The sequence below is a fragment of the Cervus elaphus genome, chromosome X (assembly GCF_910594005.1).
Source record: "Cervus elaphus chromosome X, mCerEla1.1, whole genome shotgun sequence".
NCBI lineage: Eukaryota > Metazoa > Chordata > Mammalia > Artiodactyla > Cervidae > Cervus > Cervus elaphus.
The window spans coordinates 61979694-62006333 of NC_057848.1; the positions used below are offsets into that span (position 1 = coordinate 61979694).

General features: G+C 47.7%; 1 protein-coding gene across 4 annotated transcripts in view; it reads right to left on the reverse strand.

Moving 5' to 3' along the window:
- The window catches only part of FGF13 (fibroblast growth factor 13), a 534447-nt gene that overhangs the window by 489943 nt on the left and 17864 nt on the right, over nucleotides 1-26640 (reverse strand). Inside the window, exons 1-2 of one of the 4 annotated variants that reach the window (XM_043897277.1) lie at nucleotides 21302-21448; nucleotides 19921-20133 (exon numbers count right to left, since the gene is read on the reverse strand). In XM_043897277.1, the coding sequence (XP_043753212.1) occupies nucleotides 19921-19969 (49 nt within the window). In that variant the 5' untranslated portion in view covers nucleotides 19970-20133; nucleotides 21302-21448. Of the gene's footprint in view, nucleotides 1-19920; nucleotides 20134-20825; nucleotides 20950-21301; nucleotides 21449-26640 lie in introns of those variants that run through there. The other 3 variants (XM_043897276.1, XM_043897279.1, XM_043897275.1) reach the window with 3 other exon arrangements.

Genomic DNA, 26640 nt, shown 5'->3' on the forward strand with positions numbered 1-26640 from the left:
TGTAGATAAGAGAGACCAAACATGCTAACATGCACCTAAGCAGAAACTGAGCCTGCATAAGAAATGAGGGGTGGCTGACCAATGTCAGTTCATTTATTTACCCAACGATGAGGGTCTGCTATATACCTTAGAAGTAAATGATATGATATTAAGGTCATTATCAATCACTGTTGAAAACGGTTCTGCAGTCACATTGGGGAAACTTAAAGAGATGAAGAGAAGGAGATCCAGAGAGAAGTGATGCTGTCCTATCACATACTTCCTAAGTGCTAGAGATGGAAGTGGATTCCAAAAATATGAGGGTTATCATTCTGGACTCCTCTCACCTCCTTAATCAAATGAGATGTAAATAGACCACTCATTACTGTTAACATTAAACCTAATCTCCTCCCCACCTTGAAGAGTGCCCTCAGATCTTTAGACATCATCTACTTCATTCCTACCTCACTGAGTCTAAGCTTGGACCACTGCATCAGCTTCCCACTGCTTTCCCAGGCAGCCAGAGCTTTTCAAAATACGTATCAGTATCAGGTCAGAAGGCTCTCCACCATGAAACCCTCCTAAGGTTTCCCAATGCATTGAAAAATTACATTCAAACTCCTCATCCTGATAAAGCCCTCAATGCCTTCTGCACTGGCCCCTGACTACATTTCCAGGTGCACCCAATGCCTCTCTAGTCATAATGAATGTTATTCAATTATTCACACTTATATTTGCAATCCCTCTTCCTTCCCCCTCTCCCTTCCCTCTATCCCCTCCCTTTCTTTGTCTTCAGATGTGCTGTTCTTGCTGCTTGAAATTCTCTTTCCCCTCTTCTCTGCCCAGCCAACTCATCACACACTTTTCAGATCCCAGTTAAAGGTCTCTTTCCTCAGAAAGCCATCCCTGCCCTTTCCAAGCTGAGTTAGCCACCCTGCTCTGGGCTCGCACTGCTCCCTGGGCTTCTCCTATCACAGCACTGCCAATGCTGTGTTTATCTCGATCGACTCTGGCCTTGTGTATCTTCCCCACTAGACTGGGAGCCCTATGAGGGCAAGAGATCATCTGTAGCTTGTTCACCTTTGTATCACCAGCACCTAGAATCAAGCCTGACACAGAGATGGCACCCAACACGCAATCAATGAACGGATAAGTGAAATGCATGGAACGCTCCTGAAATTTCTATGTGGCAACTTCTGGGTAAGATTTGTGAAAGTATATTTACTTTTCTGCAACTGCTGAAGCCAAAGTTGAGAGTCACCATGGATGTAAGTTGGAGTCAGAAATGGGTTGCCTCCTGCCTGGTCAATACCCCAAACTCTCAAGAATGATGTTATTTGTCAAATACCAAAGGTCTTTTTTGACTTAATAAAAAATCATGACCTATTAATACTAGCCATATTAGTTTGTACTTTGTATGAATAAAGTCAATTAAGCTGCTTTCTGGACTGGTAGTATCTGACTGCTAAACAATCCATATTCTGGATAGCTTGGAGGTTCTCACTCCTGTTATCAATTTTTTAAATAAGTGCAAACACATATATGAATCTCTAATCACAGAGGCAATGATTCATAAAACTCCAAGGCCTCCGATCTTCGCAGCACAGAATAAATTAAATCACAATGAGATATCACCTCACACCTCACAGAATGGCTACTATAAAAAAGACAAAAAATAACAAGTGTTGGAGAAGATGTGGAGAAAAGGGAACCCTTGTGCACTGCTAGTGGGAATGTAAATTAGTACAGCCACTATGGAAAACAATATGGAGACTCCTCAAAAATTGAAAATAAAATTACTATCAGTTCAGTTTAGCTCAGTTCAGTCGCTCAGTCATGTCCGACTCTTTGCAACCCCATGAATTGCAGCACGCCAGGCCTCACTGTCCATCACCAACTCCCAGAGTTCACTCAAACTCATGTCCAGCTCCAAGGGAGCAACAACAGTGACTCTCTGCCTTCTAAGTGTCTCCCCAGTGCCTGGCACTGAGCTTGGCATAAGGCTGGTGCTCTCTGAATGAATGGTGGCCAGATTCTCAGGCATGTGTTTCTAAAGCATTGTCTATCACCTGACAGTAAGTGTATCTGCACGCTCTCTGCTCATCAATGGGCAACAGGATATATTAAACAAATGTAGGGCCTTCACAACAGAATATATTAAACAAATCTAGGGCTTCCCTGGTAGCTCAGCTGGTAAAGAATCCACCTGCCATGCAGGAGACCCCAGTTCGATTCCTGGGTCGGAAAGATCCGCTGGCGAAGGGATAGGCTACCCACTCTAGTATTCTTGGGCTTCCCTGGTGGCTCAGCTGGTAAAGACTCTGCCTGCAATGTAGGAGACCTGGGTTTGATCCCTGGATTGAGAAGATCCCCTGGAGAAGGGAATGGCTACCCACTCTGGTATTCTGGCCTGGGGAGAAAGAGTCGGACTTGACTGAGTGACTTGCACTTACACTTTCATGGCCTTTACTAGAAACCGAAGTCCACTGGGGACATTTCTATTTCAGGAAACATATAAAGATGCTTAGGAGAGTTTTGAAGATGGCAGGAGGCATGAAAAACAAGGCTTAAGAGCCAATATATAGAGTGGGAAATCTGTGCCCTGGATATAAACACAGCACGCATGACACTGGCTGCCCAATCCAAAGCCACATGCAAGACCTATACAAACCATCTTTGCAGGGGCTGGGAGGAGAGAGGATGCACAGTGAAGATGCTCAAAGGGGCTGCCGATGATGTGTTAGTCGCTCAGTTGTGTCTGACTCTTTGCGACCCCGTGGACTGTAGCCTGCCAGGCTCCTCTGTCCATGGAATTCTCCAGTCCAGAATACTGGAGTGGGTAGCCATTCCCTTCTCCAGGGGATCTTCCTTACCCTGGGATCGAACCCAGGTCTCCTGCATTGCAGGCAGATTCTTTACCATCTGAGACATGAGGGCCCTTAAAAGCCAGGGGAGCGCCCCAGAGGGGTGGCGTGGTGGTCAACACCTAAGTCCATGCCTGGATATTTCCTCTACTGCACGCCAAGTATTTAGCAACTGTCTCTCACACTCCCCACAAAGGATCGAGAGGAAAAGAAAAAAACTTAATTTCCACATAGTTAAACCTGACTTGGGTTCCTGAACAGAAGACATGTCTCACACATCAAAGAAGCAGAGGAAAACAAATAAAAATGTCAAATTGTTCCAAGACTAACTAGGAAGTTAAAGTTTTTCCAAATGACAGAAAGAGTCAAATTTCTATTCAAATAAGCATTCACTGTATTTTCTTTGTGGGCCAGGCTCTGTCCTAGGTACTGGGCATCCAGAGATGAATGACAGGGTCTCTGAGCTCAAGAAGTTTATGGTATAGGGGGAGAGACATACAACAAAGCAAAAAGGAAATGGAGATAAACTGCAAAAGGTCACCGGAAGGCACAGTCCACTCCCAACGCAGGGATGAAGGGTCATGGAAGTCATCCCAAAGAAACCCCATTATTTCTACCAAAACATCACTGCACAAAAAAACACACCATAAACAATAAATAGACAGAAGAGGACCAAAAAAAAGCCCCAATCTCTCTTCTCATAGTTCTCAAACTTGCAAGCCATTTGAATTAACATCTCCATCCTTAGGACCCTTCATGGTTTGGGCTCTTTCTTCACTTTATTCACCATGTTACTTTGATGACCTAGGACTAAGATTGAAGAAACAAATTGAGTATGTCAAAACAACTTTTCCTGGGAATTCCCTGGCAGTGCAGTGGTTAGGACTCGGTGCTTTCAGGTAATCCTCAGTTGGGGAAACTAAGATCACCCAGGCCATGTGGTGGAGAACCCTTCCCCATCACAAAAAAAAAAAAAAGACTTCTCCCATCAGGTAAACAACAACAACAAAAGATGAACAGCCATATTCACAGCAGCATTAGCCAAAAGGTAGAAGCAACCCAAATGTCCTTCAGCAGACAACATGGAAAAAGAAGATGCGGTTCATACATATGTGACGGTTGATTTTACGTGTTAACTTGGCTGGGTTATGAGACGCCCAGTTAGCTGGTAAAGCATTATTTTGGGGGTGTGTCTATGAGGGTGCCTCTGAATGAGATTAGCATTTGAGTCAGATTGAGTTCATAAGATTCCCCTCACTAATGTGGGCAGGCATCATCGGATCCCTTGAGTGCCCCCAATATGACAAAAGGGTGGGAGGAAGGCAAATTCTCTCTCTTCTGGAGCTGGGAGGTCCTCCCCCTCCTGTCATTGGACATCCGAGCTCCTGGTTCTCAGACCTTCAAAGTTTAGGACTTAGACCACCGCCACGCCACCTTCCATCTTGGATGAGGAGTTACATCATCAGCTCCCTTGGTTCTCAAACCTTTGTACTCAGACTGAATTATACCATTGGCTTTCCTGGTTCTCCATCTTACAGATGGTAGATTGTGGGACTTCTTGGCCACCATAACCACATGAACCTATTTCTATAATAAATGTCTTCCATCTCTGTCTAATGTATAGATATCCTATTGGTTCTGTTTTTCTGGAGAATCCTAATAAAATGCACAGTGGAGTATTATTCAGCCTTTTAAGAGGACATTCTGACACACCCCACAACATGGATGCTCCTTGAGGACATTATCTTAAGTGAAATAAACCAGTCACAAAAAGATACATACTATCTAAAATAGTCAAACTCATATAAACAGAAAGCAGAAAGGTGGTTTCCAGGGGCTGGGTGGAGTAAGGATGGGGAGTTTTTGTTTAACCGGTATAGTTTCAGTTTTGCAGGATAAAAACATTTTAGAGATTATTTGCACAATAATGTGAATATACTTAACACTACTGAACTGTACACTTAAAAATGGCTAAGATTTTTTTTTCTATTATGTGTATTGTACCACAGTTTGAAATAAAATTTTTACAAAGATCATGCTATAATGCTACAGGGTACACTGTCTTGAAACTCCACTCCAAGAAAGAGTGGTTATGGTATACAAAGGCCCCAAACAGTTTAACTTGTGTAGAAACACTCTATTCCACTTGACCCATCCACTCCATCTAAGTTCCCTCATCTAATGTAATAAACAGGAAATTAAAAAAAGTAATGCTTTGGTTCTGTTAGTCACAGGTAAGTACAATGGTATGAGAGATGAACACAGTTTTAAAAACTGTTCTTGGCTTTGTTGGGGGAAAACAATACAAGCAATCTTATTTAGGTCACAGCAGTTACTGTAAACATCCCAAAGAAAGCTTATTAATAACAACCACCCACAAAGGACCCGGTTTCAACCATGGAATGTCATGGAGTCAGTGGAAGGAAGGCTGGGGGAGAATTTGTCTGAATTTTGGAAATTAGAATGTTAGCACCTTTTTGTATTAAATAGTTGAATGTGGATCTAGAAATAGCAAATAGAGCCACTATTTTAAATTAGCAATTGGGACTAGATGGCCTTTTGATTCATGGCTCTAAATCATAGTGACTGATTGCTTACTTGACTTAAAAAAAAAATCAGGGAAACATCCTAAATATTTATGCCGATTCTTGATTCAGTAGAGTCTGAGACCACCTTTACCTTCAGTGTGGTCACACACAAATGCACTGGGCTAGGCCCCTGTCCATAGCTTGCTTTATGGCTTTAGGCAGATCACTGCCTCTCCGTGGGCCCGATTCCCTCCTCTTTGTAATGGGAAGGTTGGACCAAATGGCTATTATGATCCCTTCCAACCATTATAGGGGCTTCCCAGGTGGCGCTAGTGGTAAAGAACCTGCTTGCCAATGCAGGAGACGTAAATGCGAGGTCGTAAATGCGAGGTCGATCCCTGGGCTGGGAAGATCCCCTGGAGAAGGAAACAACAACCCACTCCAGTATTCTTGCCTGGAGAATCCCACGGACAGAGGAGCCTGGCGGGCTACAGTCCATAGGGTCACACAGAGTTGGACACGACTGAGGCGACCTAGCACACACTCATGCACCAACCATTATAATCTCTTATTAAAAACGTTGGAAGTACGGTGGTGATGGTCACAGAGCAATTTGAGTGCACATGATGCCACACAGAACTGTACACTTACAAAAAAATCACTGTCTATTTTCCCACAGTAAAAAAGTAAAAATCAATCAACATTTTCAAAAAGAACCTGGGAAGCTGAAACAGCCATTGTGAGCAATAACTTATAATGAGAATTGCAGGAAACTCAAATTCTTCAACAAAAGACCTCTAGCCTTGGCTTATTATTTATTTTTAATCAAGTAATACTTGATCCCTAAAGAAACATTCAGATACACCAGAGATGATGCTACGGAAAGAAAACCTTTTCATAAAACAGTAATTCCTTCGATATTGCAATGACCTGCCCATTCACCATTTGAGTCCCATCTGTATATATCAGGCTTTCAGAAACTGAGCTTCATCTCTATCAATATGCTGCCCTGGTCACAATTTCACTCTCAGTAGAGCAAGTGCTCTCATCTCCTCCGGCCATGTAAACGAAGCAAGTCAACTTCTGGTGCAAAGACAGGAGAACAAGTTTATTATCTTTTACCTGGATTTTCCAGATCCTAGGAAGATGCCTCCGTACTAAAAATCAATACAAGACTTTTCAAGGTATTCAGTGTTGTCACTTGTCTGGAGACAATAGCCTCAGAAAAGAGGATGAACTGTCTTACTTCCCTTTCCTCCCTTTCTGTGCCCGCTGCCCTTTAAAGACATGTTCTTTGTTCCATAAATTCAAAGGTTGCTTTTATGTCCAGTAGGGTGGAGGCAAAAAGCTGTGTTTTTTAAAATGGTGAAATCTGTCAAAGTCCCAATGGCTCTTGTGATACAAATCGGGTCATTCTATACAGCCTGAACCCCCAATTCCACAGGGGGAATAAAAACCATTTATAACTCAAAGTAAGTAGCAGTAATAGGTCAATGCACTTGATTGGTCATGAACCAGTGACAGCAACACTGCTCGGGGCCTGGGGGAGAAGTGGGGTGCATCTAGCTCTAGCCTAACCCTCACCCTCCTACCCTACTCCACCTTCTGCCTGATACAGGCAGGAAAATGGTACCAAGAAGGGGAAATACCTTTGCCCACCTGCTCCAGACTAGCAAAGGGTTATCTTAGAAGTCCCACTTCAGGCCCTTATCCCACCATACTAAGACCCACTGAGGCGCAGCCATTAGAAGGGTCAGAGTATTGCAGCAGTGACCACCACCTTTCTCATGCCCCCAAAGCTCCCTCCAGGCCTTGCCCTCTCTGAAAGGGCACAGTCTTTGAAATTCTAGAGGAGCAGGAGAAAGACTGGAGGCCAGCCTGACAAAAAGAGAAAAGAGGAGCAAGAATGGAGAAAGGAGGCTTCCAAACAGAACATTTGACTATGGAGAGTGACTAGGGCAGAGAAAACCAAGGGCCAAGGCACGCAGTTCACGAAGGGGACAGAGCTGAGGACAGAGCTCAGGGCTGTTTTTGGAGATACTGACCCCTCTGAGAATCTGCTGAAAGCTATGGATGCTACCACCTGAAAAATGCACATTTACGCACTATTTCCAGGGGTCCTTTGATGTCTCTAGGACAATGCCCCGCCAACTTGCCCAATGACAGGAATCACCTAGATGCTTATTTACAATTCACATTACCAAACCCTCTTCCTAAAGTTGTGGTTCAGCAGGCCAGGGGGGAACAAACCCTACAGGTGACTGTTAACTTCCAGCAAACTTGAGAAACATTGCTCAGGTTCAGTAACTCCTTAATTGGCTGTGCATTAGAATCACTTAAGTTTTACAAACCATATGGGTTCACAAGCCCCATTCTTAGATCAACTAAGTCAAATTCTCATGGTGGGGATGTATGCAGTGGAAGGTGATGCTGACATTCAAGCAGTTTCAAGAACCTCAGCTCTAGTGGTCCCTGGACGAAAAATGAATGAATGACCTATGTCCAACTCCATCCAAGCTTCCTCCTTGGTAGTATGGATTGGCCAGGGCCCAGATGGCTATGATGGGCACCAGGTCATATGACATACCACCAACACTGGACAGTGTTTTGTACATGGAAAATCCACTTCCTTTAAATAAAACTTTGTAAAACATCAGCTCCACGAAGGCGTGCGTCCGTGCTGTCTTGGCCAATGCCTTGCAACCCCATGGGCTATAGCCTGCCAGGCTCCTCTGTCCATGGGATTTCCCAGGCAAGAATACTGGAGTGCATTGCCATTTCCCTCTCCAAGGGATCTTCCCGACCCAGGAATTGAACCTGCGTCTCCTGAATTGCAGGCAGATTCTTTACCACTGTGCCACCTGGGAAGCCCTCCATGAAGGCAGGGCTAACTATCTGTTCTGCTCACTGCTATCATAGGAGTTTCAACAAATATCTATTGAGTAAAGTAATGAATTAATTAATACATGAATTAGCACAGTAGGTACTCTGCATACACAGATTCTGCGTCTATGGATTCAACCAACAGTGAATCCAAAAAAACACTTTTTTAATTCCAGAAAGTTTCAAAAGGCAAAACTTGAATTTGCCGTAGGCCAGCAACTATTAACATAATATTCACACTGTATTTACAACTATTTACAGGGCATTTACATTTGCATTAGGTATTAGAAGTAATCTAGAGATGAGCTAATGGAGAAGGAAATGGCAACCCACCCCATTATTCTTGCCTGAAGAATCCCAAGAACCGGGGAGCCTGGTGGGCTGCCATCTATGGGGTTGCGCAAGGTTGGACACAACTGAAGCGACTTAGCAGCAACAGCAGCAGAGATGAACTAAAATATGGGGGATATGCATAGGTTATATTCAAAGAAGCTATTATGTAAGAGACTTGAACATCCACAGATTTTGGTATCTGGGAGGGTCCAGGAACCCATGGTTCAGGAGCCCAGTAACTATATAACTAAAATCCATTAAATCAGAGTATGACTGTCAGACAGATGTGTGACTCTGCAGATTTGTTCCTATGGCCAACAAGCTCTTTAACAAAAACCCTCTAACTTGAATAATCAATATGAAGATCACTACTATTTTAATAATATTATCAATATCACCACTGACCAAATTCCATGTATGTTTTTCATACATTATCTCATTCTATCTTTAAAATAAGCATATGAGATAAATATAACTATCTCCATTGTAGAGAGGCTTAGAAAGCTTCTTTGCCAAAGGTCACATAGCAACTAAGCAGAGGAACTTACATGTGAACACAAGTCTCTATAACCTATGCTTTTAACCATACAGCCACTTCTACATAGAAGGTGGCCCGCTGGAAAATGGAAGTTATACCCCTAATTAAATCAAAAGTATTAAATCCAGATGGATTGTTGCTGTCATTCTAAGGGCTTCTAATATGGCTTGAAGTTTCAAAGGTACAAGAACATTTAAAGAAATCTAGGAAGGATGCTCGGAGAAGGCAATGGCAACCCACTCCAGTACTCTTGCCTGGAGAATCCCATGGATGGAGAGGCCTGTTGGGCTGCAGTCCATGGGGTCGCTAGGAGTCGGACACGACTGAGCGACTTCACTTTCACTTTTCACTTTCATGCTTTGGAGAAGGAAATGGCAACCCACTCCAGTGTTCTTGCCTGGAGAATCCCAGGGACGGGGGAGCCTGCTGGGCTGCCATCTATGGGGTCGCACAGAGTCAGACACGACTGAAGTGACTTAGCAGCAGCAGCAGCAGGAAGGATGCTGAGCTTGATGGTTAAGTAACACATTTATTCAGTATCTCTTTTGTGACAAAGGCCCTTGAGGAGGTTAAAATCTAGCTGGGGAGATAAAACACCTAAGCAGATGAAAAGTTAATCATGAGATTTATCCACGGACACTGCCAAATGGGTAACTGAGAAGCCCCGTGCAGTTCTTTGTAACAAGGGTGGGAGAGATGCTTCCTGGATGATGTGGGTTAAGCTTGGACATAAAGGATCACAAAATGTTGAAATAATAGAGCATTCCAGGTCAAGAAACGGTAAGGATAAAAAAAGGAATGATAAGAGCTGGAGCAGAAAAGTCGGTTTGAAGACAATCCATAAGTAATATACTGTTTATGTCCATTTTCATTATTTCATTATGATCATTATATTCATCCATTGTACAGAAAATAGAAGACACAAATAAATATACATTCATATCTTCTATAAGCCAATAACTGCAAGATTCCTTTTGATATATATTCTTTCAGGATTTATTCTAAGCATAATTGTGTGTGTGTGTTTATTTATACATATACATATTTGTCTACATGCATTTAATTTTATATTTATTTTAGATTTATTTATTTTATTTATTTTAGATTTATACATGCATATGTGTGCGTGCTAGATTACTTCAGTAGTGACCGTCTCTTTGTGACCTTATGGACTGTAGCCCGCCAGGCTTCCTCTGTCCATGGGATTCTCCAGGCAAGAATACTGGAATGGGTTGGCATGCCCTTCTCCAGGGGATCTTCCAGACCCAGGGATTGAACCTGGGTCTCCTGCATTGCAGGCCGATTGCTTACCATCTGAGCCACCAGGGAAGCCCCATACATGTATATATGTATCTTTAAAAGTGCACATATTTGTATATACATTTATAAAACACGAATGATGTTTGTGGCGGAGCCCAGTGAGAAAGATCTTAAGGCAGTGGAGAAAAACTTAACAACCACAGGGACAAAATCACCATCTCTCCTTTGTCACCCCCAAATCCACAACCAGGGCACACACCAAAAATGATAGTATGGAAGATTATGACCGGAAAACATTCTAACAGGGTGTTGAGGTTTTAAAAAAAAAGCATGTGATAGTATTTATTATGTGATCCCACACGTATACTTAAAAGATGAAATCAGAAAAATAAAAGACTGGAAGGAAAAATCTCAAAAAGAACCTAGGAGTGCAACCTTCGGGGGGATATTTTCTTCTATATGCTTTTTATGATTTTCCGAATCGCATGCATTATTCTGTAATCTGAAAAGAACCGACGCAACGGAAACATAAACCATAGAAAAGCGGACAAATTCGACATGGTCCAGGGCATTCTGTTCAAGACGCAGCCTAGGTTTTTCTGAACAGCTGAAACCGAATTAGCATTGACCAGAAGACAGAGGAAGCAAAGCCCTTGCGTTGGGCCAAGTCCAGACTTCCAGGCTTGGACGGGTATCTGCCTTTGAGCGGCACAGCGGGTAGGTCAGGTACAGGCAGATCAAGGAACCCCACGATGGTTGGGAGCGGAGGTGGGGGCGGGACCCTCTTCCTCCCGCCCCACCCGCCGCCTCCCGGGAGCTGCACGGAGCCCGCGGTTTAGACCTCCAGGCCCCGGGCCGCCCGCCCCCTTCCCCGGCGCTCAGCCGTCCGCCCCGCCGGCCCCGGCGGCGCTCCCGGGGTGGTGTCCCCACGCGAGCACCCGGGGCCGGTGGGCGCAGCCCTCCGCTGCCCGCCGCCGCTGTCGGCCGCAGAGCAGCTTTGTCATGCCGGGCGCCGAGCACTTTTCCTTCGCCAAGTTTCACCTTCGGTGACACAACTTTTCCGTGTTTCTTTTTTCGGCAGCCGCCGCATCACGAGGCTCATGAGCACACAGGTTGGTAATACAGCCGCCGGCCGGATCCGCGGCGACCAAGGGTCGCCGGTTCAGCGGGCCGTTCGGCGCTCGCCTCTAAGTCGGGTCCCAGCCAGTAGAAAAACCAACGCTCCCGGGAGCGAGAGCCGCGAGGAGCGCCGGCCCGGTTTCCAGGAGAACGGTTCACATTGTTCCCCTGGCTCCGAAAACCACGCGCAAATCCGAGAGCTCTTGTTAAGTCTTAACGTTCAATAAACCCCCCCAAGGGGAGAGGCGAGCTCACGCACGGAGAATCAAAGGCAAAAGAAGCAGGTCAATTCACAATACTTTCAAAGTCGTGGTTGAAAGAAGATTCTGAAAATATCCATAGGCATATTCAAGAACTGCGCTCAGCCTGCCTTCTTTAGGTTGTTTACTTCTACTTTTAACAGCAGCATAAATATTTTAAGAACTCGATCTGTTTACTAACTCCCAGCGCAAGAGCAGAAGAAACGCTACCTCCGTAATTTGGAGGGATTTTTTTTTTTTTAAACTGGGTGTCAAGTTTGTTATTAAACTTACCTATAACCTTGCAATAGACTCATCACTGTTAATTACGGCTGTTAAAACATAGGTTCTGCAGCACAAGAGAAACATTACATGAGTCCTAACTTGGAGAACTATAATTAATATGCTCGTTCAAGGCGTGTGTCTCTGTTAACAAGATATATTTTTGGAAATATTATCTAACTAAAGGCAACATAAACAGTATAAGAAATAAAGCTCGCACTTTATTTTTCCATTTAAAATGAGTTACATAATAAGTAGTGAAAAGCTTCTTCCATGGAGCAACCCTTTGAGGGGGGTTAGGATTTCTTTAACTGAAGTTAATATAGCTATTACAGGAGAAAATCCAGACAGTTAATGAAAACCACTGACGTCTGTTCAGGAGAAAAGGAGTGGGGGTGTGCAGAAAAGGTGGGGGAGGAGGCAGAGAGAGGGAGGGAGGAGGGGGTGAGGTTGAGAGAGAAAGAGAAGGGAAATGAGACAGATGATTCTGATGGGAAAAATAAATAAATAATTAGAGGACTTTTACCCAGTCCTGAATTATGGGTAAGCATAGTCTTTAGAACACAGGTGAGATAAGCTCTCAGACACAGTTCTGGGGGGAAAAAAAACACCATTATTTTCAAACTGACAGATGCTTAGATCTTGAAAGATAAGAGTCATGGCCAACTGAGGGGAGCTGCACTTCAGAAAGTACAAGTCAGAATGTCCAAAGCCAAGGAGGAAGGAAAAGGGCACAAGGGCACCCCTAAGGCTTACGGTAGGACTAGGTTTCTCTCAGTACAGTGCCTGGGATGGATAAGTCACTCAAGAAATCTGTTCAGAAATCTCTTTGGGTGCACAAAGATCACTGCCCTGTAGCAATCGTGCCAGTATAGGCAACTCTTCCTAGTCATGTCTATGTTGGTAATTGGCAAGTAATTTTGTCCCTGGGCAAACCTGGATTAGAAAAGAATCAACTGTGTTGCCTAGAAAGGCAGTGTTACGTGTATCAATCCTGGATAGCTTGAACGATTTCATGTCAATCCCTGGCATATGGTCAGTGCTCAAAAGAACTATTGTTATCGAATGCCAAGTTCGTGTGCCCAACGTTGGAGTCTGGAGCAGAGAATCCCAAACTCCCCAAAGGGTTTCAGCTAAGCATCCCTAAAGCCCAGGTGAGGGCGGGGTGGGGGAGGTGATCAGCTCCAGCACAATTCTCTTAGTGGTGAGGTAACAGGGCGATGAATTTTATCAGTCCTTAGGCCCCAAAGGTCTGGGGGGTACTTGCACCTGATCATCAAGTAGTTAACTTCTTCCATTTGGTGGTGGGTTTTTAGCATCTGAAAAACTCAGGAAATGTGCATGAGATACTATCATCTAGGTACTTCAGAGAGGAACTACCACAGAGGCTATGGGGGAGGGGTCTGTCAGGGGCAGACCCCACAGGGTTCTGCTCCTGTTACATTGTATTTTAAGACCCCGACCAAAATAACTTCTCCATCCTGTGTAGATGTCAAAAACTCACCCACTGACATTAATTCCTTGGTGTTAAGAGGCACTGCCTCTGGCAATCCTTTGTTCAGTGCCAGGTACTGTGCCAGTAATTTGGGTCCCACCAGCTGTGTGAGCTCACACAAGCTACAAAATCTCCCTAAATCTTCAATTTTCTCATCTCTAAAGTCCATAAATACTATTTGCCACTTCATTTGCCTGCCATGAGGATTAAATGAGATATATATATATAAATCATGAATGCCTAGTAAATAGTAAGTGGTCCATAATTCAGAAGCTACTATAATGGTAATGATAATAACTATGATCATTATTATTACTATTAAATGATGAATAGACACCCAGGCTTAAATGAATTCCCTACCTTGCCTAGATCATTCAACAAATACTCCTTATGGGCCAGGTAAGTACAAGACCCTGTTGAGTGCCCGAGGGTGGGGGGTCTTCCAAGAAACCAGAGGACAAGACAAGGAGAAGGGGTGTCAACCGGGACAGAAAGCCGGCTGCCTGGAGAGGTTTCTAGGTCTCAGGAACCACAAGTGGCATTCTGTGAGATCAATAAAGGGAAAACTAAAATGTGATGATAGAAATCAAAATAGTAGTTGCCTTCTAAGGGGGAATGATTAGAAAGGAACACAAGAAAACTTTCTGGGGTGATGAAAATATTCTATTATGTGGGTGTAAACATTTGTCAAAATTCATTGAGATGTACACTTAAGATCTGTACATGTTATTGTATATAACCTTTAATTACACCAAAGGAAATTGGGTTCATACCATTTTTTTTTAAATAATTCTTTTATACTTTGGCCTCTGACCAGGCCTGCCTTTCACCAGAAGATTTTTTTTTCTTTCTTCTCAGATCCTACTGACAGGGTCCAGAAAGGACAGACATATATACCTGAGAATTCCTCTGGGCGATAGTGATTGTCCAGAACAAATCTTAAGTCTCTGCAGAAGGCTGAGAGCAGGCAGGTCGAGCAAAGCTCAGTCCAGCACTGATGCACCCTCTAGACCGTCCACCTAAACCTTACACCCACAGAAGCTAAAGGTGCTGCCAGGGTTTTAAAGACTCAGCATGGATACCTACTACCCTCTGCCCACTGCCTATGGGGATGGTCATTAGCCAGTGACCCTAATACTATTTCCATTTGAAAATCAATGCGAAAAGTAATTTACAAGGGCAGAAGCATGAGTAGGGCCTGAGAACTGCCTGACAGTAATCTCAACCTACAGTAATTGTAATTAAGGTTTAATGTTTATTACAAACTCAGATCCCTAATAAAACAGCCCTTCACATTTCCGTCGTGCCCCAAGAATCAAGAACATCTCTCTTTTCTAACATAAAAGCCTCATCTTTAGGATTAATATCCTGGAAAAGAGAACTTTCAAGAAAAACAAATGGCCATCCAATTAGAAATTAGAACTGCAGGCTGGAGTGGGGGTCAGGATGATTACTATATGCTATTTCACTTTCTTTAGGAAATTAGTGCCATTTACCCAGAAATCCACACCCCTAAGAAATGTTTCACCAGGATATGGCATTCAACAAAGATGAAGTGCCGTGTGAAGTACCATGCTTAATAATGTCAGAATTCTGATTCAAATAAGTTTGTAGAACTGGTCTATCACAAATAGATAAGCTACCTGTTGAGCTGGTGAGGACCAACTAGACTAAACCATGCTATATAGGATGACGAGCCTGAAGTCCACTCCTCAGCCTGCGCGACAAATCTATTGCAAACGTGTTTTCTGGATGCTTCTGGATAGGGAAACGTAAACCAGTGACTAGACCCAGTGATTTCTGCAGACGTTTGTCTCCTCTACTAATGGCTAAGAGTATACTTATGTGCCTAATCTTCACCTTCCAAAGATCATGTTAAGCTTAGCAAGGTAATAAACATGGAGGATCCCCTTCACTCGTCACACTTGAATTCATGGGAGGTTTTTTCCTCCTCCCTGAATTGTTTAATCTTGGCAGTTATCTTCTATTCCTTTCAAATTTCTCAACTCCAAAAATACAAGCCATAATGAAGCAGACACTAGAAAGCCCTTTTATTGGATATATTTGAGGAGCTGCAACACATTCCGGTTGTTCTGTGTTGATTGTAATTCCCAGAATGAGTAGTTGATTTGAACATAAAACAGCACAGCTGCAGAAAGACCTGGAATGTTAACAGTTTTGTCTCCCTAGTGACTGTCTCACACACAGATCAGCCCTCCAGCTTACCACCCAGACCCTGATTCCAGTTCTCTCCCCAGCTCTGGTCCAGTGCTCAGGGCCACCCTACACAGCCCAGCACTAGGCGTGGACCTCAACCCTAGAGCTCACTTTCTGCTTCTCATGCCTCAGGCAACATCCTTTCCCACTCTAACCTCCTTCACATCACCAGCCCCAGGATGCATCTGAACCCTCTGAAAGGACTTGAACTGTACTGGAAAGAGACATAGAGGAAACAGAACTAAGAGAGAAGATACAGCACCCCCAACCCACATCCCCCTCCTGCTCTAGCCTGTGGGTCAAGAAGAGGCACAGCACTGGAAATAAGAATGAAGAGGATCTGGGGGTATTGTTCACTCATCTCTTGCACCTCTGCCCAGGAACAGATTAACAATTCTGATCAGAGATCTCCCTGGCCACACCCCCTCACTGAAGCTGTCATCACCATCTTGGAAACAGGAGACAACCTGGGGCTGATGACCCTCAAACCACACTGGTCCACAGTGACTGATTTCACCAGGTGAAAAAAGAAGTCCCTTCATGAGTAATAGGGAGGTTATGATTGCTAGTTTTTAATAAGAGGTCACCAGCGTCATGATTTCTTGTGGGTGAAATACCTCTCAACAGCTGGTTGGCCTGGCCCAAGCCCAAGAAAGACACTTGACAGAAGCAATCTCAGTAATCCGCCAAGACCAAGATGAGCTTTAGGAATGGCCTTCAGGGTTCAAGACTTGAGATGCTGGCTGCCTGACCGCAATGGCCTTTCTTAGGTAGGGTTGGTGGGGCTACTGGAAAAGGCCAGGAAGTGAGCTGAAAATGAGCTGTGCCCGTGAATGTACATGGGCACCGTAATCTGTTAGAGCAACAGCTGTCCAAGTGGCTGGCCTCTCAGACTATGCGTGGAATTGTCCCGCATTGCTCAGCAGCCAGCAGGAACCCAGCCTGATGTGAGTGCTGGCCGTCTCAGAGAACCCACAACCCACAGCCCACATGGCCTTGAAATCTGTCTGGAAGTGATGGCTCTCTGGCTAAGCACGAGGGAAGGGGTTGCTGGCAAAACACAGACAAAGCCAACTAAACCCAAACTCCAACTACAAACCAAATGACAGTTTCAGTGGTTTTGGCCACCTCTTGCAGCACACGGGATCTTAGCTCCCAGACTGGGGATCGAACTCAAGCTTCCACTCTCATGCCCCCTACAGTGGAAGGGCGAAGTCTTAACCACTGGACCATCAGGGATGGCCCAAACCAAATGACAGTTTGGAAATCCACAACTAGCTAGCACTTTCACTCAATCCACAAATGATCTGCGTTTATCTGTAAAAGGCCACACATCTTCCAAAAGCCACAGGAACACAGTTGCCATAAACCAGACACAGCCTTCACTGAGTACTTTTCCAACAGAGAACTGCTGAAAAGACCTTATGTGACAAGGTAGAGAAGAGTGAATCAAAGCTAAGCAAGTATCTGCTTGAACAAACAAATGTTACGCTTTCTTCTCCCCTGAAACAGAACTAGGTCCTCCTGTTCAGGAGCTGAGTGCCCCAGACTATATATTCATCTGCCAATTTAAAAGTTTGTGCAAAGCCTAAATAAATACACAAAAGATGATTTGCTGCACAAGAGGCCATTTTAATACTTTCAAACGCAATCAAGATTCCCCTCCTACCTCCCAAAGAGCCTATCTTGTCTGCCTATGTTACCAAAAAAGGTTACAGAAAAGATCATTGTCCATCACTGGTGTTAACCTCAATGAGTTGAAAAACATCATTTAAAAAGACAAAGAGCAACTGAGATGCTCTGAAAGTCGCATTTCATTAAGGAGCACAAAACAACTTACTAATTATCTACTACCTATGTTTTAAAAAGTCTAGAAACTCTGTTCACAGTCATAAGAGTCCCATCTCCTTGGGGAAGTAAACTCCCTTCTTAAAAGTTGTCTTGTAAAATTACACTAATTTATTCTAATTACAACTGTAATTCCAAATGCTAATTACACAATTCCTACAGAGAGGTATTCCCTTTCAAGTGAATCAACATAAGAAAATGTTATGACATATGCCTAGTAAAAACTTTCATTATTGGGTTACAGAAACTTGGGCCAATAATGTTTCCAGACTTGTTACTCCCCTTCTGGACAATTACAAATTATATTCCTAGAGCAGCATCTCATTTTCTGTGAATGAATTTGGTTTCAGGATCCCCCCAAAGGTAGCCTGAAATAAGCCTTAAGTAATCACCTGATGGAAATCAAGGACCAAAGTTCCAGAAACAAACTTGAAATACTCCCAGGTGCAGAAAAGGAATACCTTGCCTACGTGCTACCTTGCCTTGGTGCTACCAACTTCAATTGCATTTACCTTTCCGGGCCCCTCGAGGGCAAACAAAAACAGTCTAACGACCCTGAAGTCACTTTCTCTTATCACACGAATACCTGTTTAAAACGCACAACAATGAGGAAAGCTCTGGAGAAGTGTAGCAGGAGTTCTACTTTCCGGGTGACCGGTTCAATTAATCTGTGCGCTTCAAACAGCCAGCGGGCATCAGTAGGTCCGAAGGGGGTGACCTCGAGCCTTGAGGCAGGCTCTGACCCTTAACACCACGGATGGCAACATTGACCCTTAGCACCACGGATCTAAACTTCCCCCCGCCTCAAACTTCTAGAGCCTCTCGTCGACGCTTCGCCTAGTTGGGAGAAGCGGCTCCATTTAGAAACAAGGGATAAAGGCCCTGAGCTGAAGACTTTGACAACTTTCCGCGGGGGAGGGCTGACGCTGCCCTAGAATCTCCCGGGAAAGAAAGCTCCGGAGAGATGGGGAGAGGCGAGAAGGAGAAGAGGAGAAAAAGGAAGAAGGGAAGGAGTGGGAGGGAAGGGAGTCCCAGGGCTCCAGGGGGAATCGGGGCCCGTGAACGAAGGCTGGGGCTCCCCCCGCGGCAGCCCCAACTTCTGCAGCCGCGTGCACCCGGCGTGGGTCGCTGCGGCTCGGCGAGCCTGGGGCCCTCGGGCCGGTCCAGCCCACTCCGGCGTCCGCTCCGGGGCCCTTCCGGACACTTGCACCTCCGGCACCTGCCGTTCCCCACGGCTCTACCACACCCCCTCTTTATCTCTCTCTGTGCCCCTCTCCGCACCCGGGGTTCCCAGGATGTTGTCTCGGGTTTACAATCGGGAGCTAAGCCGGGCCCTTAGCAAGGCCACAGCTAGGACGGGTGGGGGTTCGGGGGGACGCCCCCTCCTGCTCCTGAGTTCTCCCCGGCCTGCGCCCTGTTCCGCTGCGCCTCCCCAGCCCGCCGGTGGGAGGCCCCAGGCCGAAAAGCGCTCTCGTGGGGGGGGAGGGGGGGAACCGGCGGCCGGGCGCCGCGGGCCAGGTGGTTGAACACCCCCCCGAGTGGAGGGACGGGGCGCTCCCCTCCCGCGGAGGCCCGCTCCCGCCGGGCACTAGTGGCCGAGGGACCAGAGCCTTTGTTCTCCCGGGGCTCGGCGAGGCGGCGCTGCCGAGGCGCAGCGCGGGCGGCGCCGGGGCACCGGGATTGCTCACTTTTGCACGCGGCGAAGGGAAGGTGGCAAGCTCCTGCCTTCTGGGGAGGGGACGGGGAGAGTTGGGGAGCAGGGGGCGTGAGGGGGAAAGGAGCGTGGGGGGAAGGGGGTGCGTGTCTCGGCCAGGCTCTTTGTTTGCATTGGGGGCGGGGAGAGGGGGGGCGGAAAGGTGGATCGGAGCACGGGTTCTAAGAGTGGGGCAGATTCCTTCCTGAGTATGTCACCGTGTGGCACCCGCGCAGCACACAGATGCACACTCGCGCACACGCAACACGCAGGCACTCGCACCGAGAGGCGGCCGGCCGGCGGCAGGCAGCGCTGTTCCCGGCGCTCCGGGCTGCAGCACCTCCGTCTGCCCGCAGCGCCACCCGGGTGCGTCCGGAGGGGGGAATGGAGAGAGGCTGGTGGCACTCGCGGGGCGACAATCCCACGAAGAAGGAGGGAAAGTGGTGCAAATTCTGAGCCCCCCACCCCCACCCCAGCGGCCCGCCCCCCCCCCCCCCGCCCCTTTCTCGCCCGGGGTCGCAGAGGTCACGGGCAGATTAGGCTGCGGGAGGGAGGCCGGGAGCCGCCGGAGGGAGGCGCGCACGCGAGCGGGCGAGGGAAACCAAGGGAAGGGAAGCAGGCGGACTCGGCGGGCGGGCTTACCCTTAGAAGCATCTTTCTCCTCTTTGGGCTTGGTCACCTTTCCACTCATAGATCCCAGCTTGCTTGACAGGGTTCGGCCAGGAGACGGAAGTCCTCGCCGAGCGGGCCGGACTTGGGAGAGTGCTTAGGGCGGCAAGTCGCGACCGCGAGCTCCCCTCGGTGTGGCTCCGGGCGGAATCCGCTGTTCCCCAGCGCTGCCACCGCCGCCGCTGCCTACGAGAGAGTGGGGAGGAAAGGAGAGGGGTGAAGGAGGAGCCGCCGCCGCCGCCGCCGCCACCGCGAGCCCGAGCGGCCGGCCGCGGGAGGAGCCGTGCGCCTGGCTCCAGAAGTGCAGAGACAAAGCGGCGCGGCGCTACCCCCGCGCCCCGCGTCCGCCGCTCATGCCCACCCGCCCGCCCGCGGAGAGCCGCGCTCGCCACCCCCGGAGCCGTCGAGACGTGCGGCCGGGACTCCCCGGCTCGGCCGCCGCGGGCCTCCCTGGGCTCCGCGCCGGCCGCTCGCCGGGCCAGCGCGGGCCTCCCGGGGAGTTGCCTGGGAGTGGGCTACCCGCGCGCCGGCGGGCCGCTTCCCCCGCCTCTCCCCATACGCTGCGGGCCGCCAACTCCATCAAAATAAAACGCCGAGGAAGGTTAAAACACACACACACACACACACATCAAAACAAAGACGAAAATATTCACTTAAAAATAACGAGGCTCCCCGAAAGGGATATGTTTGAACATGTGATGAGCAACGTGTGAGCCTGTTACACCGCAGAGCCGCGCAGCTCCTCGCCCGCGGACAATCGAGAAGGGAGGGTCGTCGCCTGTCTTTTTGTTGAACCAACGTTCCAGGTTCCTATGATTTTGCCAAAAGGGGGTCCCGAGTTGCTGGCGGGCAGAGGAGCGGGACGCGACGGCCCTTACCTGCTCTCTCTCTCCCTACACCCACACCCCCTTTGGAGCTCGCCCGCTCCCTCGCTCGCGCTCTGCTTCCAAAGAACTCTCGGGTCCCGGAGAGCCGCGAATCGGCGCGGCGGCGCCTTCTATATAGACCACAGGGTACGGGCTCGCGGGGGGCGGGGGCCGGCGAGGGCGGGGCCGGCACGGAGCCGCCTGCGGGCTGTAGTAAAAGAAGAGCTCGGCAGGGGCGCGCCGACGTCAGCCGCGGGGTGGCCAAAGCCCCGCCAGGCCGGCGAGCGTGTCGGCCGGGCGGCCCCCGGCCCCTTCGGGGCGGGCAGGACCCGCGGGGGCCGCCAGGGCGGACTCGCACTGTCGGCCGCCGAGATCGAAGCCCGGGGCTCCCGTCTCCCCCTACCCCGGCCCCCGTTACCCTCCACCCTCTAATCCGGGCGCCCGCCTTCCCCGCAGCGCTGCTGGGGCCCGCGCTGCTCACCACCTACACTTTGGGGACTCCGCTGTTGGCAAGTGCCTGCACCCAGCGATGGAATCTCAGTCCGGGAGTCGGCGACTCCTCGCCTCCGGCCAGTTGCCCAAGTTGAACCAGCCGGACTCTCCGTGAGGAGGGCGCGCTGCGATCTGGGTGTCAGTAGGACAGAGAGTGAAACTGACAGCGGCCGCGGCCGCCTCCCACCCCCACTCCCCGCACACAGGCCCCTCCTCCTAGGGCTGGTCGCTCTGGTTGGCAACCTAGGCACAGAGTGCCCACCACGCGGAATGGCCAACCCCAGACAAACCGAGCGAGGTGGGACTGGGGCCGGGTGCTGGAGAGGGATTAGCGGATCGGCCTGTCGCCTGGAGCACGCTAGTGACCAAAGAGGGACGGTCCATGAAGATCTGAACTAAAGGGAAACAGCTCAGAAATTGTGCAAGAGAGGGGCGATGGGGAAGACGAGAGAGCCAGGGATAGGGAAGGGGGACAGGGTAGCCCTGGGACATCCTAGGAAACCCTTTGCTCGCGATGGCCCCGTTCTCGGCACGTGGATACCCGGAAGGGCGTGGGACCGGGGTGGCCGCTGGCAGGACTTGGTCCTGAAAGCGGTCCATCAATCAGACCATAGGCTCCAGCCTGGCGGCAGAGACGCGGCAGCGACTACCATACAGAAAATCCGTTTCCCCTCGTCCCACCCAACTCCACCCGCTCCTTAATTCGGTTTCGTTAATGGCATTAAACCAGGCGAAGAAATTATATAGATGGATTAGTCTTACTGAATCCCAGGCGGTAACTCAATTACGAGAGCCTGCTGTGTCTTTCAAGACCAGGAGAGTGGGTTGCCCCTGCCTCCAGCCCCGGGTCTAAAGGTCGGCAAGCCTCTAAATTCAATTTGCAGCCTCTGTCCTTGGTCTGGAAGGAACTCCAGGCCTATTTTTCTTGTAAATAATATCTAATAATCTGGAAGTTGATGACACAATGTGATTATCCAACCCAAGTTTAGATCATTAATATCAGTACTCTGGGAAAGAAGGAATTTCTCTTCAACTGACTGGAATTCAAAAGGGATGGAAACCTGGGTGAATTTAGAAGAAAGATGAAGGAGAGAGGGGTTGAATCCTCAGTTTACACCCAATAATGGTCAGTTACTATGGATTTAGTACCTACCCTGTGCCAGGCAGTGGGCTAAATGCTTTACATCATTATCTTATTTCATCTTCACAAAAAACCTAGGAAGTGTTATTTCCATTTTACAAATGAGGAAACTGAGGCTCAGAGAGGTTAAGTAACTTGCCCAGAGGTCACACCTCCTAGTGGTGGAGCCTGGATAAAAAAACTAGGAGAGCAAATAGGAAACTAGGTGGGTCTGTCTTTTCTGTGCTCTTCTATTAGACAACATGGTCTCTCAACACTCCTATCAGCATCTTAAAAGGCAGGGGAAAGCAGATTTTCACTGAAATCTGCCAAGCATGAAACCCCTCAGTCTTTTCAAACTCCCTTAACTCAGCATGTTCAACACACACACACACACACACACATTCCTCTCTTGTGTACATGTAACATTTGCTTTGTCTACATAACTCCAGTAAGCAACAAGACCCTCTTTCGGGGAAAGGGTCAGTTTCTGTCCTGGGGGTTATTAAGCATGGTGTGCATCCTGAGTATCTAAGCTTTCCTGACACACTAAACTTTCCAGAAAGTTCTCTGCACAGAGAAGACTCCCCCATCCTACCAGCCCTATTACCAATGGCACCTCTGGCACAGGTAACTTCTAGCTGGAAGCCAGATATCACCCCATTCCTTGAAGGACAATAATAGTTAACATATGACTAAACCTAGGTGTGGAGAAGGAAATGGCAACCCACTCCAGTATTCTTGCCTAGAGAATCCCATGGACAGAAGAGCCTGGTGGGCTGCTGTCCATAGGGTCACACAGAGTCTAACACAACTAAAGCGACTTAGCATGCATGCATGCATTGGGGAAGGAAATGGCAACCCACTCCAGTGTTCTTGCCTGGAGAGTCCCAGGGACAGAGGAGCCTGATGGGCTGCCGTCTGTGGGGTCATACAGAGTCGGACACGACTGAAGCGACTTAGTAGTAGTAATAAACCTAGATGAGTTTACATGATTGTGGTGAGTTGAAGAGACATCTGCTTGGGAGCATGAGTGGAGTCTGCCTGTCCATGCAAATAGACCAAAAAAAGTGTGTTTCTTCACCCCAAACCACTCTGCAAAAGAAATAATCAGAAGATAAAGAAACTAGACATTTCATGCAAGAACAATACAGCGATGTGTGTTCATTTGGGGGCAAATCAATGACATCATAAAGATATTCATGCCAGAGACCAAGGATCATGAATATTTAAGGACCAGGACAAGTTATCTCCTCTAAACAAAGCTTCTGAAGATTCTGCTAGGGAGGTCACGGCAGCCTCTTCTGTGAAAGGCATGGAGGCTTTCCCTTTTTCCAAGCCCCGTGAGATGTTTAATATGAACAAAATGGTAGTGGCTCAGAAAAATCCATGCTGCTGTGTCCAGCCCCCAAGCTCCGTGGTAATTTGGGATGATCTGCTGCAGAGAGATCTGACATCCACGTGAGGGCATTCAGTTGTTCAGTCACTCAGTCATGTCCAACTCTTTGTGACCCCATGGACTGAAACGCACCAGGCTTTCTCCTGTCCTTCACCATCTCCCAGAGTTTGCTCAAATTCATGTCCATTGAGTTGGTGATGCCATCAGAGGGTGATGGCATTGAGTTGGTGATAGCATTCAGAGGGTGGTCTTTTCCCCACCATCAAACAGACACAGTGTTGAAGCATCTCAATGAAACCTGGGCTTAGTTTGTAGCACTTCTCTGCCCCTCCCAGATCCTTCTGCCCTGTCCTCCTGGGGTGAAAATTCTTTCACTTTCACTCTAGCAGTTGGCCCTATCTGATCCCTTCATTTCTCCTGACTTGTCACCACAGTAAAATGGTCCCTTCTGTCCTCTGCCCCTCCTATGAGAGAGAACTCTATACATTTAATACAACATGGGTCACAGGGGTTACCCTGTAGAGTCAAGTACTCCAGCCCTTGAAATAAAGTAATATTCCAAAACAAAAGCCTACATGGCCACGCCCCTAAAGAGGGCCAGGTTGTCTTCTGGAGGGTGGGACTGAGCGTGAGTCTCTGACAGGAAAGTGGAAAAGTGACTGAGCATCTCATCCTTTTGGCCCTATCACCTCCCTGGGGTCTGTTTCACACCAGTTCCCAAATGCCTCAAGACACCAGCTTCCGGATTCCAGGTTTGCTCGTCCTCCAGCAGCTCTGAGCAATGCTTCTGGGCAAGATGCCACACGGTTCCACTGTCTGTGCGGAAGGGTAAGCTTAGGGTGAGTGGGGCCATGGGGGACAGACACACTTAGGGCTTTTTCCTGACAGGTTTGGACTAGCTGAGTATAGAGCCATTGTCATCAGAAACCACCAAATTAGATGCTTCAGTGACTAGACTGCTTCTCACTGGACCAAATGTGTTTTTCATTTGTGAAAACACTTCACAGCAGAAAGCCGGTTCAGAAGGAGGCAGCCTGGCAAAAGCTACACTTCCAGCCAGAATACTTGAGATAAAGAAAGGCCCACTGGGCCAAGATCTGAGAGGTGGAATTCCCTTTAATTTTTAAGTTCACATCTCAGGAATTTTGTTTGAGACACAAATGATAGAGCTCTGAAAGGATTCATTTCTGATGCAAACCCTACAGTGTTTTTCCATGTCATAACTTAAGGTTGCTTTCTAGCAGGATCATAGGTAAGTTGGTGGATTTCTGTAACATAAGAGTTGGGTAAAATATAGTAAGAATCTATTGTACAGCACAGGGAACTCCAATCAGTACTCTGTAATGGCTTATATGGGAAAAGAATCTTTAAAAAGAGTGGATATAGGTATATGTATAACTGATTCACTTTGCTGCACGCGTGAAACTAACACAACATTGTAAATCAACTATGCTAGATGCTAAGTCACTTCAGTCGTGTTTGACTCTTTGCAACCCCATGGACTGTAGCCCACAAGGTTCCTCTGTCCATGGGATTCCCCTGGCAAGAATACTGGAGTGGATTGCCATTTCCTCCTCCAGGGGATCTTCCCGACCCAGAGATCAAAGCTACATCTCCTGCATTGGCAGACGGATTCTTTACCACTGAACCACCATGGAAGTCTCCAATAAATTATTAAAAAAAAAAAAAAAAGAAAGAGCTCGGTAAATAACCTCCAAGGGTTTCCCATGTGGTGCTAGTGGTAAAGAATCTTCCTGCCAATGCAGGAGACATGAGACACAGGTTTGACCCCTAGGTTGGGAAGATCCCCTGGAGGAGGGCATGGCAATTCACTCCAGTATTCTCACTTGGAGAAACCCATGGACAGAGGAGCCTGGTGGGCTACAGTCCATAGGGTCGCAAAGAATCAGACAGGACTGAAGTACCTTAACACAGCACAGCACAAAATAGCCTCCAAAGATGGTGACTGTGGCATGGCCATTGTGAAGTGGACACCATGAGTACTCTCCTTGATTCTACAGGGCTTATAACCGCTTCAGTGGTGGAAGCGATGCTGTATTCATTTTAGGCCAGCTCCTGCCTGGCCCTCTTAGGACATTTGCACTCAGAAAAGCCAGCCACCCAGCATGATGTCAGCTTACCCTCAGACTACCACGGTGGAAAGGTGACATCTAGGCTTTTCAGCTTTCAGTGCTAGCTGAGCTCCCAGACAACAGCTAGTGTTGGCTGCCCATCGAGCAACCAGGCCATCTTGGATGTCCAGCCCAGTCAAACCACCAAGTAACTGCAGCTCCTGGTGACATCTGACGACAACCTTGTGAAAGACCCCTAAGTGCTGAACTATTCAGTGGCACCCTTCTCAGACTCCTGACCCATTATTTTATGAACAAAGTTAAATGGATCTTTTTAGCTGCTACATTTGAGGGTACTAAGCTGTGCAGAAATAGTAACTGGAATATTAGCGACAGTTTCTCCTAATGTTAAATCCAGGCTGGACCTGTGACTTGTTTTTACCAACAGAACGTGGCCAAAGTGATGCTGTGTCAGTTCCTGGCCAAACTTTAGGAGACTTGGCAGCTCTACTTTCTTTCTGGGGGAAGCCAACCACCACATAAGAAGGCAGATGCTTTGACACCCGTGTGGCGAGGAAGCCCAAACAGCCTATGCAGAGAGACCCCGTGAAGAAGAACCGAGGAATCCAGCTGATGGTGGGGACAGGGCTCCAGACACATGACCCCAGTCAAGTCATCCAGCCAGCACTCAGCCATTCAGCTGCGAGGCTCCAGAATTCATGGAGCAGAAAAGAGCTATCTTTG